Source organism: Diabrotica undecimpunctata, chromosome 3, assembly GCF_040954645.1.
Source record: "Diabrotica undecimpunctata isolate CICGRU chromosome 3, icDiaUnde3, whole genome shotgun sequence".
Taxonomy (NCBI): domain Eukaryota; kingdom Metazoa; phylum Arthropoda; class Insecta; order Coleoptera; family Chrysomelidae; genus Diabrotica; species Diabrotica undecimpunctata.
In genome coordinates, this window is record NC_092805.1 from 81528622 (window position 1) to 81546277 (window position 17656).

Below are 17656 nucleotides of genomic sequence, written 5' to 3' on the forward strand. Positions count from 1 at the left end.
AAGTATAATTAAATCCACTCAAGAAAAATGCCCACCTTTGAAGTCTACCTGCAGCCATCTGAGGAATTCCTTTATTTTCCCCAAATATTGCTTGAAGTGGCTTATGATCAGAACATAAAGTAAACTTGTGACCCATGAGGTACTGATAAAACTTTTTTACTCCCCAGAAAACTTCTAAGGCTTCCTTATGGATTACTGAATAATTAGATTCTGCTTTGTTTAATAACCTAGATGCAAAACTGATTGGCCTTTCTGAACCATCTGGGAAAGTATGCAAAAGCACACAACCTATACCTGCCTCTGAACTATCACATACCAACTTTATTGGTTTAACCGGATCAAAATATACTAAATTTTGCTCTGACAATATTGCTGCTTTTGCATTTTCAAAAGATCTTTCACATTCTTTGGACCAAATGAAAGGAGTATCTTTTTTTAGCAATTTATACAAAGGACTGAGCACAGATGATAAATTCGGTACAAATTTTCCATAATAATTGACCATACCCACAAAAGCTTTAATTTCTGTTACATTTTTAGGTCTAGGAATCTCTGAAATAGCTTTAGTTTTATCTGGGTCTTTATGTAGACCTCCTTTATTTATATAGTGTCCTAAATACCGTATTTCTGGTTGAAAAAATTTACATTTATTCAAGTTAAGTCTGAACCCTGCCTTATACAGTCTATCTAACACTACCTGTAAGTTTTTTAAATGCTCCTCTCTATTCTTTCCTGTGACCACAATATCGTCCATGAAGTTAATGGTTCCTTTAGCTCCTAGCAAAACTTTTTCTAATATTTTCTGAAAAATGGCACAGGCTGGTTTGGTACCATAGGGTAACCTGTTTACTTTATATATACCTCTATGCGTACTCCAAGATAACAATAATTTTGTACTTTCCTCTAATTCTAATTGATTATAAGCATTCCTTAAATCTAGCTTTGTAAAATGTTCCCCACCCTGAAGAGCAGTAAAAAGCTCCTCAATACGAGGTAAAGGATATTTTACATCATGTAGAATTCTGTTTACCGTTACTTTGTAGTCAGCGCATAAACGTATCTTTCCATCCTCTTTAATTATTGGCACTAAAGGTGTACCCCATTCAGAGTTTTCAATTATCAACCAACTGATCTAATTCTTTATTAATTGATTCCTTAAATAGAAAAGGCACAGGCCGTGGTTTATAAAAAATAGGTTTGACCATTGGTTGCACCTGTAATTTCACCTTTTCATACTTAAAACAACCTAATTCATCTTTGAATAAACCTTCATATGTACTTAATAACTCAGTTAAATTATTACTCTCTATTTTGTTTACATGTTGATCAAATGTAATTTGTATTTTAAAAAGTTTTATTAAGTCTCTTCCTACTAATGGAGTACTCCCGTTTTTAACAATGACTAACTTACACTTATGCATAATATCCTGATATTTGACTTCTGCAAGAAATTCTCCTTCCGGAGTAATCACTGAACCATTATAGCATTTTAATCTAGTATTGGTAGGTTTTAACCAGGTTTTATCAAATTTCTGTTTAAAAATATTGTCTGGTATCACTGATATACCAGCTCCGGAGTCTATCTCCATTAATAGGGGCTGACCATTTATAAATAATTCTATTTTAGAAGGTTTAACATATTCATTACTTACATAGTACATTTCAACATAATCAATTGTCTCTTCTTCTTTTCGCTGGAATTGTTCCTCCTCAATTGCCTCCACTGACACGTAATTGCTTCTTTTCCCAGGACATACTTGAGCCAAATGCCCTATTTTGCTACATAATCTGCAACGATATGTCTTATAACGACAAGCTGAAAACACATGATTCCCTTTTCCACAGTGCTGGCATTTTGAATTCTGCATCGTGTTGTTTTCTCTAATTGTTTGGTTCTGGTTGGCCCCTGCTGTTTGAGACCTTCTCACTGAACCTACTGCATGGATCTCTGTGGTACAATTTACTTGTTCAAAAGTTGCCTCTTTTTTTAAAGCTATCTCCACCAAAGCCTCAAAACTTAGGGTATGTTCTTCTTCACATAAACGATCCAATATAGGCACCTTCTTTAGTCCTGCGATGAACTTATCTTTAAGTACAGAACTCAATATATTACCAAACTTACATTCACTCGCTTTGCTTTTTAGACGAGCATACCACTGCCGTATAGTTTCTTTCTCTGCTTGCTTTAATTCGTAAAAGCTAATTCTCTTTTTGAACACTGATATTCTTTTAGTAAATTGTTTCTGTAGAATTGTACATAGCTCAACATATGTTTTGTCTTTTGGTTTGACTGGATCACATATGTCCCGTAAAGTTTTATAAGCTTGTTCCCCAATCAGTGTAAGTAGAACTGACGCCTTCTTGTCTTCTTCTACGTAGTTTGCACAAAAATACTGCTCAAGGCGTTCTTCCCATGTGGTCCAATCGTCTCCCAATCTGAATTCTGCCATGGATCCAATGGTAGTTCTTAACACTGTTGGCACTAAGCCTTCCGCCATTGCTATATGTATTTATTTTTCCTCGTCGCCAATTGTAATGTATTGAAACCCAGTACTTGTTACTTAAATCTCTTTATTCCTTGCTGCTATTTTACATCTTAAGAATTAGGTTAGTTCTTTACATTTTTTATTGACAGATAGTCCATATCTTATTTTGGCCTTGTATGTAACACTATTACAGCCAGTAGTTGTCTACTCTATTAGTTGCGACACTACATTTATCAACCTCAAATTCACATGTAAATTGTAGGTGAGGATCAAAGCAGTTAAAAACTGATAAGGTGTCAACCGCCTTATCAGACGGGGTTGCTAAAATCAGATCGTCGACATACCGTTTTACAAAGGGAACCTGGAAATCTAACTTCTTGATACTCTCATTAATAAGATCATCTAGTACAAAGTTGACTAGAATCGGAGAAATCCCATAGGAGTTCCAAAAACTAAGTATGCGACCCATATTATCGTCAATAAATGCTCCGAACACAAATATAGCCCAATTCCTCACGAAAATTCTGTCACAAGCATACAATTATGACAATGACTTCAACATAACAGATTCTTTCCAGTTCAGTGAATTTATTAATAATTATCAACTACCCAGAGGCTTTGTCTTAGTAAGTTTTGACGTAGTATCCTTGTTCACAAATCTTCCACTTTCCAGTGTATTAACCTCTCTCCGTAATTATTGGAATCAAATCCAACCCCACAGTCCGATATCTTGGGAAACTTTTTCCGAATTATTAAAATTGATTTTTGACACTGTTTTGTATAAAACTTAATGAGGTCGCTGGTTAAATGATAATCGATAAATAATAATAACGAAAAAATGAAATAATTTGTTTGTAAGTAAATTAGCGAAAAATAGCAAATGTTCGTAAATAGATATGTAAAATAAAATGCAATTCAAATAACAATTGGCAGATTTAATATCTTATTGTCAATTCTATATGAAATTCACTTACCTTTTGTCTGTGGTTGGGCCTCGCTCGGAGTCTAAGGTCTAAGGGTAAAAAATGGGATGCACACCCGATGCTGGTTTGCTTGGTTCTGTCCACGATGAGAGGTTGTTGTCAAGTGGCCGATCATACGAAACAAAATATGTATGTACGCGAATCCATTGGGGTGGTTCTTCTGTTCTTAGGACCTCCGTGAATAGCCGTAAATTAAGTTTAAAGTGGCATTTTATATTTTCTACACAAAGAATGGGTACGTTTCCTTAAGGACTCTGAAGTGTTTGGGTTGATAAATGTTTCCCAAAAACATGTTGTTTTCAGACAAGTGGATTCTCAGAACTTGACAATAATTAATCAGCCAATTTGAGTTCGAGAATTTAAAGGATGAACTAAAGCCATATTATACTTAGCTAATATACTATGATTGAATAAAAGATTTAAAACTAAATAAGGTCATATTCTGAATATTAAAAATAAAATATTTAAATCAGTCTTGATACTTTTCCAAACATTCTCCGCCCCAAAACGAATGTTTTTAAAAACAACTACAATGATAAGGATAAAAAACAAACACTTAACTATTAATATAATAACAATAGAAATGAAGAAAAATATAGTTGTTAACAAATAGGTAGTGGACAGATCTTGACCACCGGACGTTGTAGGATGCCATCTGAAGCTGTCCTCAGACTAACAACGCGTACAATACCGTCGGTGCCGTAATGCAACTCAATGATTCTGGCCAATTGCCAGCGAAGAGGAGGCTGTTGTTCATTTTTTATGAGGACTAGAGAACCTTTAATGAGAGATGGGGTTGGACTATGCCATTTAGATCGCTCTTGAAGAGAATGAATATACTCTTTAGACCATCTTTTCCAAAAGTCCCCTCTTATCCTTTGGATTAACTGCCAACGATTCAGACGGTTAATCTTTAAAGCGCTTAGATCTGGATCGGGAATTGAATCCACTAAGGGTTCAAAAACTAAAAAATGACCAGGAGTCAGTGCCTGCAAGTCATTACGGTCAGAGCTTGCTGCACACAAAGGACGGGAGTTAAGAACTGCCTCGATTTGAGTCATAAGAGTATAGAACTCTTCATAAGTCAAAATTTGTGTACCCAAAACACGATACATATGGTTCTTGAATGATTTTACCCCAGCTTCAGCTAACCCATTAAAATGAGGGGCACCGGGTGGATTAAAATCCCAGGTAATAGAAAGAGTCTCAGCAGCAGATTGAGCTAGTTTAATGATTTCGTTGCTGGCTCCCTTAAAATTGGTACCTTGATCACTCCTAATGGTTAGGCACTTACCGCGTCGAGATACAAATCTACGAAAGGCAGCCAAAAAGGACTCAGAACTAAGATTTGAAGTTACTTCCAGATGAATGGCCTTTGTACTCGTACACACGAATACACAAACATATCCTTTATATGTTTTTGCACCTCTATGTTTGGACATTAATAACGAGAATGGTCCTGCAAAATCCACACAAACAGACAGGAAAGCACGTAACGGAGTAACTCGGACAGTTGGCAAGTTTGCCATAAAGGGGTTGTAAGATTTAGGTCGGCATCTAAAACAACGAATGCACTTCGACAAACAGCGATGAATGGCACTTTTCGGAGACAGAATCCAAAAACGTTGAAGCAATAAATAATGCATAGCCTTTAAACCAGGGTGCAGATGCGTTTGATGAGTCCATTCGATGATTAAATCGGTGAGACGATGAGTTTTGGGTAATAGCAATGGATGTTTTACATCAAAAGACAACCGAGACTTTTGTAATCGACCTCCTACTCTCAAAAGACCATATTCATCAATAAAGGGTGCGAGTTTACGAAAAGGTTTGGGTAACAGCGAATTTTGTTGAATTTTGAGGAAAATATCCGAAAAAACGTCAGCTTGTACGTGCTTAACAATGTATCGTAACGCAGATTCTATCTCTAAATGACTGTTCAGGGAATCGAAAGATGCAGCATTGTTTTTTCTTTGAAGTGTAGCCACGAATTTTAAGACGTAAACCATGACTTTCTGAATTTTTATCAGGGATGAAAATTTTGAAAGTAAAGTAGAGATGATATTATCCGAAATGACCGGTATCAATGATAATACAGTGGGCAATTTTTCTTCTAACATTTCCGTGGAGTGGTAGGAGTGAAAATTAACTTGAGAGGGCCAACACTCCCTTGACTTCGAAAGAAAATCAGGACCACGCCACCAGAGTGAAAATTGTAGTAGTTGTGCCGGTGTCAAATCACGACTAGCACAATCAGCAGGGTTTTGGTTAGATGGCACATAATGCCAAGAAGAACATGGTATAAGTTCTTGTATGTGTCTTACTCGATTGGCAATAAAGGTTTTCCATTTATGCGGAGAAGAATTAACCCAAGTAAGAGCAATCGTGGAATCCGACCAAACATGAATATCGGAAAAAGAAAAGATATGCTTAAACGACTCTTTAATGAAGGCGACTAGATCCGCCAGCAATACAGCTGCCAACAGTTCCAATCTTGCAATAGATTGTGTCTTCAGAGGAGAAACTCGACATTTAGCACACACAAGTACAGTTTCAAATTTATCAGAAGTACTAAATCGGAAATATACAACGCTGGCGTATCCTAACTCTGAAGCATCGCAGAATCCATGAATCTCAACTTTAGAAGATTTATTAAAGCCGAAGTGTCTAGGGATTTGAATGTTTGCAAGGTCATGTAACTCGGTTTTAAACTGATGCCATACCTGTTGTATTTGTTCAGGTGGTTCATCATCCCAAGATACATTGGATTGCCACAACTGTTGTAGCAGACGTTTGGCCCTTAAAAGACACGGGGAGATGAAACCAAGAGAATCAAAAATACGACTATTTTCCGAAAGAATAGCCCGCTTTGTACAAGTTTTGTCAAGGGGATAGTAAGAATAAGAAAAGACGTCAGTCGATGGGTCCCATTTCAGGCCTAGCACCTTAATAACGGAAGGTTCCTCTTTATCAGACGAACAAGATGTCAGAATATCGGATCCAAAATCTTGGAGTAGACTGGGATGGTTGCTGGCCCATTTGCCTAGCTCAAAACCCCCGAGCTTTAAAAGTTGAATGAGCTCTAACTGTAGAGAGCGGGTAGGTGACAGAGAATCACTTCCTAATAGACCGTCGTCAATATAAAAATGTCGCGTTAAAGCTTGTGAAGCATTAGGGAAACGAGACTCTGCCGAGTCAGCTAACTCTTGTAAGGTTTTTAATGCGAGATAAGGTGAAGAAGAAACACCGTACGTAACAGTACGTAAAAAGTATTCTTGGAGAGGTTTAGAAGAATCCGACCTCCAGAGAATTCTTTGATAATTCCAAAATTCTCTGTTTACGTTAATTTGTCGATACATTTGCTTTATATCGCACGTGAAGCAGTAACGAAAATATCGAAAATTAAGTAAAAGCGAAGAGATGTCCTTTTGAAGCTTAGGACCTGTATATAAAGTATCATTGAGAGACACACCTCGAACGTCACGTAGACTGGCGTCAAAGACAACACGAATTTTGGAAACAAGAGACGAATTAACAAGTTGTTTTTTGAAAACTGCGTGATGAGCAAAATAATACGAGGTAGGCGATTTAAAATCGGATTCAGGAACCGGGACCATATGTTGGGAAGTAATATATTCATTCATAAACTCAACATATTTTTCTTTGAGATCCGGAATTTTCTTAAAACGATTCTCTAACATGCAAAAACGACGATATGCTTGAGAATAAGTATCGCAAAAGACAGGATTGGGTTGTCGAAACGGTAGAGGAACAGAAAATCTGCCTGTTGACTCTCGGAAAGTAAATGCCTTATAAATATTTTCACAAACTTGATCGTCATGGGACAAAATGACAGGTTTAGATATATTTTCGACTTCCCAAAACCTTTGTAAAAGACTATCTATGTTTGTATCCATAGACGTATGTAAAGCGGTAAAATTACAATTTGAAAGATCCGTAGAGACTCGCCCTTGTAGCACATAACCGAAAATGGTTTCTAAAGCGACAGGTTGGTTTGGTTCGCCAAGAATTCGACCAGACTTTAAAAAGAGAGGAACTAATTCAGCACCTATCAGCATGTCTATCGGACCGGGTTGATAGAATGTGTGATCTGCTAATTTCAGATCACGTATATGAATAAGTGTACCAGAGTCATTTATCTTATTTTTAAATTAAACCCAAGATACAAACTTAAAATTATACAGGCTTACGCACCAACTACGAGTCACCCGGATGAGGAAGTTGACCAATTTTATGAAGATATCAGAGCAGCTATACAAACTTCAAAAACACATTACACATTGATAATTGGAGATTTTAACGCCAAATTGGGATTCAAACAAGATGATGCAGAATCTGCTATGGGAAACTTTGGATTTGGTGAGAGAAATGAGAGAGGTAACAGGCTTCTTGACTTCTTACATCAGGAAAATCTCTTTGTGATGAACTCATTCTTCGGAAAGAAACCCCAACGTAAGTGGACATGGAAGAGTCCGAACCAAAGAACAAAAAATGAGATTGATTTCATAATATCAAATCGGAAAGATATTGTTCAGGATGTAACAGTATTGAATAAATTTTCAACAGGGAGCGACCATAGACTAGTTAGAGCAAAAACCACTTTTAACACTGAAGTTGAAAGAACAAAAATGATCCTCAAAAAGAAAAGTGGAAGGTGGCTGTTCCCAGAAGATATAACACTTTACGAAGAAAATATTAAGACTAGTTTGGATACACACGACTTAGAGAATATCAGCATCAATGAAATGAACAATAATATTACTCAAATATTGAAAGAAGCTGAAAAGAAATACTGTCCTCGTCCTGAAAATAATAACAAAAAATTAAGCCACAACACAAAACATCTTCTAGAGGAAAGAAGAAAACTTAGGGAAAATCAGGATCATAACCAAAATGAACTAAGAATTTTGAATAAGACAATTAAAAAGGAAGTTAGAAAAGATCTGAGACGATACAATACGATGGAAATAACTAGAGTAATAGAAGAAAACAAAAGCTTGAAAGTACTCAGACAGAGCATGTCCATTGGAAGAAAAAACGTCCACAAATTAAGAAATGAACAGGGGCAAATCATTGAGGATAGAATTCAAATTATGAATACGATAGAGAGTTTTTATAGACAACTATACAAAGAACAGCAATGTAACCGGAGTGGATCATTACCAAAGATAATCAATCAGGGATCTGAAATTTTACCGGACGTAACACCCAATGAAGTTCGAAGGTCAGTGCAAGAAATGAAAAACAATAAGTCCCCCGGAGGCGATGAAATAGTGGCAGATGCCTTGAAGGTGGCTGGAAAAAGATTATGGCAGGTCCTTGCCAAACTATTCACTAGATGTTTGCAGGAAGCAATAACACCAACCCAGTGGTATAACGCAGAAATTATCATACTTCATAAAAAAGGGGATGCTACCGACCTCAGGAATTACAGGCCCATAAGTCTACTTTCACATATTTATAAACTATTTACAAAAATAATTACGAAACGACTAGAAAATAAATTGGAATTTTATCAGCCCATAGAACAGGCGGGTTTTAGAAAAGGCTATGGAACAAACGATCACCTACTGGTAATAAAAAATCTTATAGAAAAATGCACTGAATATAATAAACCACTAGCTTTAATATTTGTCGACTATGAAAAGGCATTCGACACCGTAAATCAACAAAAAATGTTGGAAGCCTTGACAGAATGCCGAATTGACTATCGGTATATAAATATAATTAAACATATATACCAAAACGCAACAGCCAGTGTTAGAGTGGGTGATCGTCAAACCCAGAAATTCCCGATACAACGTGGAGTACGCCAGGGGGACACCATATCGCCGAAACTGTTCACTACGCTTTTGGAATATATATGTAAAAGGGCAAAACTGACCGACAAGGGCATAAACATAAACGGAGAAAAGCTTAGCCATCTAAGGTTTGCAGATGATATTGTACTAATAGCTGATAGGATAGATGAGGCCAAAGAACTTTTAAATCAGCTCTACCTTTCCTCGCTAGAAGGGGGATTGAAAATAAATATATCAAAAACCCAGATGATGACAAATCTTGTAGTCAGCGAAGATATATGCGTAGGAACAAGATCCATAGACCAGGTAATGGCCTATAAATACCTAGGTCATGAGATTCGCATAGGAAAAGATAACCAAACCGTTGAGCTTCTCCGTCGTATAAGACTGACTTGGGCAGCCTTCGGCAAGCTGAACCATATTTTCAAATCGTCTGATATACCAATATGCCTTAAAAGAAAAACGTTTAATCAGTGTGTTTTGCCAGTGTTAACTTACGGTGCCGAAACGTTGACCATGACAAGGAGAACAGTTCAAAAGATCCGTGTGTGTCAAAGGGCGATGGAGCGTGCTATGTTGGGCGTTTCACTACGAGACAAGATCCCAAATCGCCAGCTACGACAAAGAACAGGAGTGGCTGATGCAGTAGAGAGAGTAGCAACACTGAAATGGAACTGGGCAGGTCACGTGGCTCGAATGACAGATAATAGATGGACAAAGCGGATACTGGAATGGAGACCAAGAGATGATGCCTACCGAAGCAGAGGTCGTCCACCAACACGTTGGACTGACGATCTAAAACGTTGTCATAGGAATTGGATGCAAGAGGCACAAGATCGAAATAGATGGAAAATTATGAGGGAGATCTATGTCCAGCAGTGGATAAGCGAAGATTGAATGATGATATGAATAAGATCGTGAGGATTGATAATTACCTTAGGTTGATTTGAACACACCTTTTTCACAATGATTGCGTCCAACGAGAAGATCGGGCCGTCACGATCACACGGTTTAATATGACAGAACGTGGTGCCCTGAGTGGTACACGTCGACATTCCGTTTAGACCTTCCACTGGGATTGATAAATTATTACGGGAAAGACCTAAGCGCCGAAAACAACTATCTGAAATAAAATTAGCCATCGAGCCTGTATCCAGTAGGATACGAACTTTCTGAAAATTACCGTAGACATCTTTAATGTGTATCAAACATGTTGATAATAATACAGACGAGAATGTTAAACGTGATTGTGTGGAAAGGTTAGCGTTTATTAGAGACGTCGGCGCAAAACTAGACGTAGAGGTTTGAGGCGTCTCTAATGTAGGGTGCTGGTTCTCATTAGAAGTTGGAATTTGAGGAGGCGGTTGACTGAATAAACAGGATTCGTTGGAACTTGGGTAGAAATGAAGAACAGTGTGATGTCGTGATTGGCAAACCCTACATGTTCCCGAAGAACTACAGTTCACGACGGGATGAGATGTACCCAAACAGTTGAAGCATAAATTATGGCGTTTAACTAACGAGATACGTTCTTGCGTAGTTTTAGCGAGAAAGGATGAACATCTATATAAAGGGTGAACATCAGAACACAAGACACATTTACCCCCTTGATAAGTTACCTTCGTTCGATTGGTGGCACTGACGAAACTAGATGTAAACGGTTTTTTATTAGAATGATGAGCAAATGATCGCGAGTGAGACTGGGTAGAAAGGGTTAATGAATTAAACTGAACAGGTTCCAAAGCTATACATTGTCTTTCTAGAAATGAAATCAATTGCCTGTAAGTGGGAATGTCACAGCTTCGACTGTTTTCTAATTCAAAATCTGTACGAGTTTTATTGTCCAATTTGTTCGACAACATATTGAATAATAGAAAATCCCATTGCTCAACCGGGAAATCAAGAACACGTAAAGCAGCAACATTTTCCGTGAAAGTATTTAAGAGATTTCTTAAATTAGAAGAAGTGGAATTTTTAATAACCGAAGCGTTGAAAATATCGTTATAATATTGGGTAGCAAGAATTCGTTTATTCTGATACCTTTTCCCTAGAATCTCATAAGCAATCTGATAATTTGCATCGGTCAGGGGAATGCCTTTAATAAGAGCCAAAGGTTCTTGACTAATAGACGTAATAAGAAACCGGAATTTTTCCACATCGGACAAATCGTGATTGTGATGAATTAAACTGTTAAATAGGTCAAAGAAACTAGGCCAATCTCGAAAATTGCCTGAAAATGTGGGTATATTAAGCTTTGGAAGTCTAACTGAAGGCCTTGAAGATTGTGCATTGGAATGTGAGGAGATATTCGAAGAAGAAGACGAATCCCTAATTAAAAAATCACTCTTGATGGATTTTACTCCGTAGTATGCCTGATCGGCGGCCACCCTAAACTTATCTTGCTCCGAAAATTCCTCATCGGTTATTGATCCGATGATTAGATTGTGAGCTGTATGGAATTCTTGGTAAATAGCATCGATTTCCTCTGCCCTGGCTAAGAATAACGATTTGACAGTATCATCCCTTGAGGCTTGAATGCCTGCCTCATGGGCTTCCCTCAATCTAGAATACGCTGTTTGACGCGCCAAGTTGGCTTTGTTTATTTTGTTGGACATTGTAAGATAAAAGAAACGAAAAAGAGGACAATGCAAACAAAATTAAGCAAATCGAACACTAAAGAAATGCCTTAGATTGAAAGAAGAGAAATGCTCTTCTTGGTTTCAGACAAAATTCTGAACAAACAAGTGAAGTATCGATAAAAAGCTAACTAACGAAAGGTATAGCGACAAAAGAAATCAAAAGAACTGTGTTTAAATTATTATGCAAGACGTAGAGAATAAGTTGGAAAGAGTGATAAAAGTAAAAATCGACACAAAAAAAATGTAAAAATGTAATACAACGTTAATAAATCATAAAAGTGATATATATGAATAATTAATATATGTAATATAAGTCAAAATGTTTAATATAAAAGTACCTATTGATATTATAAATTATAAAAGTCGAAATAAATTTAAAAATTGTTACGTAAATATGACCAAATTTAATTATGTAAATTAAGTCTAAAAATAATGCCGAAGGACCGAAGGAAAAAAAAAACAGTTAATTAAGTGAAACAAAATGAATTGAAGTTATAATTATTTATCATCCGGCCGAAGTAACCAAATGTTTTGTATAAAACTTAATGAGGTCGCTGGTTAAATGATAATCGATAAATAATAATAACGAAAAAATGAAATAATTTGTTTGTAAGTAAATTAGCGAAAAATAGCAAATGTTCGTAAATAGATATGTAAAATAAAATGCAATTCAAATAACAATTGGCAGATTTAATATCTTATTGTCAATTCTATATGAAATTCACTTACCTTTTGTCTGTGGTTGGGCCTCGCTCGGAGTCTAAGGTCTAAGGGTAAAAAATGGGATGCACACCCGATGCTGGTTTGCTTGGTTCTGTCCACGATGAGAGGTTGTTGTCAAGTGGCCGATCATACGAAACAAAATATGTATGTACGCGAATCCATTGGGGTGGTTCTTCTGTTCTTAGGACCTCCGTGAATAGCCGTAAATTAAGTTTAAAGTGGCATTTTATATTTTCTACACAAAGAATGGGTACGTTTCCTTAAGGACTCTGAAGTGTTTGGGTTGATAAATGTTTCCCAAAAACATGTTGTTTTCAGACAAGTGGATTCTCAGAACTTGACAATAATTAATCAGCCAATTTGAGTTCGAGAATTTAAAGGATGAACTAAAGCCATATTATACTTAGCTAATATACTATGATTGAATAAAAGATTTAAAACTAAATAAGGTCATATTCTGAATATTAAAAATAAAATATTTAAATCAGTCTTGATACTTTTCCAAACAGACACCAATTATTTAATTTTCAACGACAAATATTATCGGCAAATTTTTGGAACTCCTATGGGATCCACGATTTCTCCGATTCTAGTCAACTTTGTACTAGATGATCTTATTAATGAGAGTATCAAGAAGTTAGATTTCCAGGTTCCCTTTGTAAAACGGTATGTCGACGATCTGATTTTAGCAACCCCGTCTGATAAGGCGGTTGACATCTTATCAGTTTTTAACTGCTTTGATCCTCACCTACAATTTACATGTGAATTTGAGGTTGATAACAGTATCCCGTTTTTAGATATGCGAATCATTCGCACACCTGATAACAAATTAGTCACTACCTGGTACAGAAAAGAAATGGCTAGCAACCGTTTCTTAAATTACCATTCGACACACCCAATCAGATACAAACTTAACCTGGTACACGCCCTCAGCCTTAGAGTACACATGTTGACACACCCGCTTTACAAAGAAGAATCTCTCAATCTACTGAAGTCCATTCTCATAGATAACTCCTATCCGGTATCCTTCATCAATAAATTTCTATATTCCAAAAGCTATGGGCAGTCCATTACCGAAACACCCAATGGGCTAACATTAGCGTCCATATCTAACAAAATACAGATTAATAAGTCCCCCCTCACTCCTGAACAAACCACTAAATATGCTTCGCTCCCGTACTTCCCACAAATCACTACCAAGCTTAACAAACTTTTCAAAAACTTACCTGTCAAAATAGCCTTAAAAAATACCAGAACCTTAGGTAAGTTATTTTCTAAGACAAAAACTCCATTGGCCCCTCTAGAACAAACTAATGTCTTCTATCAAGTACCCTGTGCAGAGTGCAACTCCTGCTACATTGGCCAGACCAGCCGCTCCCTTCAAGGTCGACTAACGTCCCACAAAAGCGACATTAGGATTTCTAAACCATCTTGTGCCCTTGCACAGCATGCCATTTCAACCAAACACAGTATCGACTTCACGAATACCAAAATACTGTGCAAACAACAAAATCATCATAAGCGATCCATCCTTGAAATGTGTCAAATTCTTAAACATCCATCCTCCCTAAATAAGAGAACCGACATCGACAACTTGAGTCAGATATATCACTCCCTCATCATACAAAATAAATAAAAAAAACCCCTTACAAGACAGCAGTAACTTCAATCCCATTTTTCTTTCCAAAATTTTTTTTTGTTTGTTTGTTTTTTAAAGTAAAAGGAAAAAATGAATCCTTTTTTATAAAAAAAAGGTCCGTCCCTGTTCCGCTTACTAATTCCCTTAAGAATCGTAATCTGCACCATGCGATCCAAAGAAACACATGGACGACAACAAGCCACATGTGAAAATTATGACGTGCTGATCCAAAACAATCGAAAAGATTAGTGTGGTTTGACCCTCGAAAGAGCTTAAACCAACATTCAAATGAAGCCATCGGTTAAAATTAAATGAACTAATGTTCTTACAGTTTTACTTGTATTTTTTTGTTTCGTTTCTCTCGTTTAGTTTTTAATCTTTAATGTTAAGTTATCGTAGAGTTTTTATAACATCTATAAAAAAACCCTACAAATTGTTTTTGTAAGTATGAACCCTGTTGGTTTGTTTACTTATATTCTAAAATCTTTTTTATTTGTAGTGAACTGATGATGCTTTTAAAAATAAAAGCGAAACGTATTCGAATAAATCAATAAAGTAGTTGACGACTTTTATTTGCCAATTATTGACCGATAAAACCTCTGCTATTCAACCATTGAATATATTCCATATATATATATATATATATATATATATATATATATATATATATATATATATATATATATATATATATATATATATATATATATATATATATATACCCCTCCCGGAGGGAGTGTAGTGGTCATCGTGATGTCGTAGTGCATTGTCCGTTTCCAAATATCTCTGCCTTTGGTCATTTCTTTTAACTTATGCATAGGTCTTTTGTATATGCCGAAAATTTGGTCGATCCATCTTGTTGGAGGTGTGTTCTAGTGCTGGCGGGTATATCTGAAATACTCTAGCAGGTATATCTGAAATCTCTGGTAGAACCTCATCCAAGATTCCCTTTTCGCTCTTCTTTTGCCATTCTCAAGTCGGGTAGTAACGCTTCTTGCTTCTTCAGTAGACTGTCTAGATCTCTTTATTGTACTCAGTAAGAGTTTTCCTCTACGTTTCCCAGTTTCCCAATTTTTTGGCTTTATTCTATAGCCTCCTTACTTCTTTTCTCAGTTTTTCCAGTTTTCTGTCTGGCGTTTGTCTGTTATTCGTCTTGATTTGATTGGGCAGTTCTCCTGGTATGATATAAGAATTGCTTCCTTGATTCGATCATTTGCCTCTTCAATATCTAAACATTTTTTGATATTACTAATTGTATCTCCTATCTTTGCTTCCAAATCGCCCCGATATCCTTCCCAATTTATACATTTCGGCACCCTGTAGATAATTGATAATGTTTGCCTGTAAATAAGGTAGTTTAAAATTTCCGCCAGAGGTGGTGGTTTAACCTTTCAAACATCACTTGAGTTTGGAAAACAATAAAAAGTCCGCAGTGACTATGTCGGGTGAGTAAAGGGCTAAGGAACATGCTAACCGCGTTTGACAAAAGCAGCTGTAACTTCGAGAAAATACTAATTTCAGCATTGAAAAATACAGCGAGAAATTTGGCACGCAAATCAAAAATCTTGGAACTTAATGATTAGTTTTCAACAAAATGGATGTTTTGTTTTTCCTTACATGTATGATTTTATACAAATACTTACATTTTGGTTTCATATTTTTTATAGGGAAAAATTGGCAATTCGAAAGAACCTTTTCACCAGTGTTGGATCCCATAGAAGAGCTCTGGCAGCCAGAAGAGATTTGACGATACGGAGACATCTATGCAACTTACCCATCACTGACAAACACGTCGAAGCTCCCAAGAGGCACAATCCTGAATTGTTCCAACTCGCTACCCAATTGTTCGAAAGAAGTTTATAGGTTTTTGTAAATATTTATTAAGTTGTTTAACTTTTTAGTCGAATTAATACTTATATAATGTTTATAACGATTTAATAAAATACTGTTATAATTTGTTCATTCAAAAAAAGGAACTATATAGATATTTACTATTGTAACAGCACATTTTCGATACAAGTAGGAGGTAATAAAAGATTGCGATATACGGTGTAAGCACTCCGGTCGGAACAGGACAATACTCAGCTCTGTATGGTGTAAATATTCTGGACGGGAACGGGATAATACTAAGCGTTATAAACGGGAAACGTAGACCTTTCTTACCTTCGACTATAAGTTCAACTCACCACGCTGCAGACGGGTCGTAAATAAGTAAACTGATAATCTAGCTCATCACTCGAAAGACTATGGGGTCAGGTTTAGATTTGGAAGAAGGTATTCCCAGCTGTAATGAGACATCCAGAGAGATATAACCTACACCTCACAATACAGGGCAAGATCGCCGGAAGAAGCGGCCAGGTCGAAGAAGAATATCCTGGCTCCGAAATCTCCGAGAGTGGTATCAAGAGACACCCGATAACATGTTTCGAGTTTAGCAAATAAAGTTATTATTGCCAATATGGTCGCCCATATGATGAAAGAAGAGTCCATTATGTAACGCTTCGTCTTCGGATCGACAAGTTCATTATCAGTTTGTTGCAGTGTATATATTCACCTTAGCACGCAGTAAGCATTTACCCGTACGGCTGCCAACACTCTAGTCTTATATCTACTTTTGGTGAGAATTTATTCTCTACCACTAGGTTATTGGGGTAATTTGTCTGGGGAAACATTCGTTGCGTGCTACCACTTATGACGTACTTATTTTTAAACGATTATTCGTTAATGGTTATCCACCATTAAAGCAGTCCAAAACGATTTTGACCATATGTAAACGTCTGTCTATGGGATCTTTGCACAAGAATGAATATTCACAAATTATTTTTATACTACGTATATTTTTGTACTCACAGAACCTAAAACTATAAAACAGGTCTTTTGACTCTGTGCCAGGGAATATATCAAACAAAAACAGTAATATGATGAACAACGGTGACTAGTTCACCTACTGAGAATTTCGAGTTGTGTAAGTTAATATCTAAATTCACATTTCAATATTTAACTTACATTTGACTTAAAATATTTAATTTGCATAAACATAAAAATTTTAACATTTGTGAAAATATTTAACAGACGAACTATATTTTGATATTATCAAAAGAGGAACATAATAAATAGGAAAGATCGTTTGGTAGAGAAGGGAACGTTTTTGCGCCACTATAACAAATATGCCCACAAGTTTACGATTGCAATAGCCAAAATTTATGAATTAAGGTTTGCTATTAAACTAGTAGCTTAATAGCTAACTCAGAAACGACAGACATGTTCTGAGCTATGCTGTCGACGTCCTGGTTATTTTAGCCCACGGTAAATTTGATGGCACAGTCAGAGATAGAGTGCAACAGGTTCTGATTATATTTAAAAC

At 36.4% G+C, this 17656-nt stretch overlaps 1 protein-coding gene across 1 annotated transcript in view; it reads left to right on the forward strand.

The window, feature by feature from the left end:
- The window catches only part of LOC140436959 (uncharacterized), an 83221-nt gene extending 66957 nt beyond the window's left edge, over positions 1-16264 (forward strand). The window contains exon 13 of the mRNA XM_072526144.1: positions 15960-16264. Coding sequence (XP_072382245.1) covers positions 15960-16155 — 196 coding nt within the window. The 3' untranslated portion in view covers positions 16156-16264. The remainder of the gene's footprint in view (positions 1-15959) is intronic.
- Positions 16265-17656: the final 1392 nt, after the last annotated feature.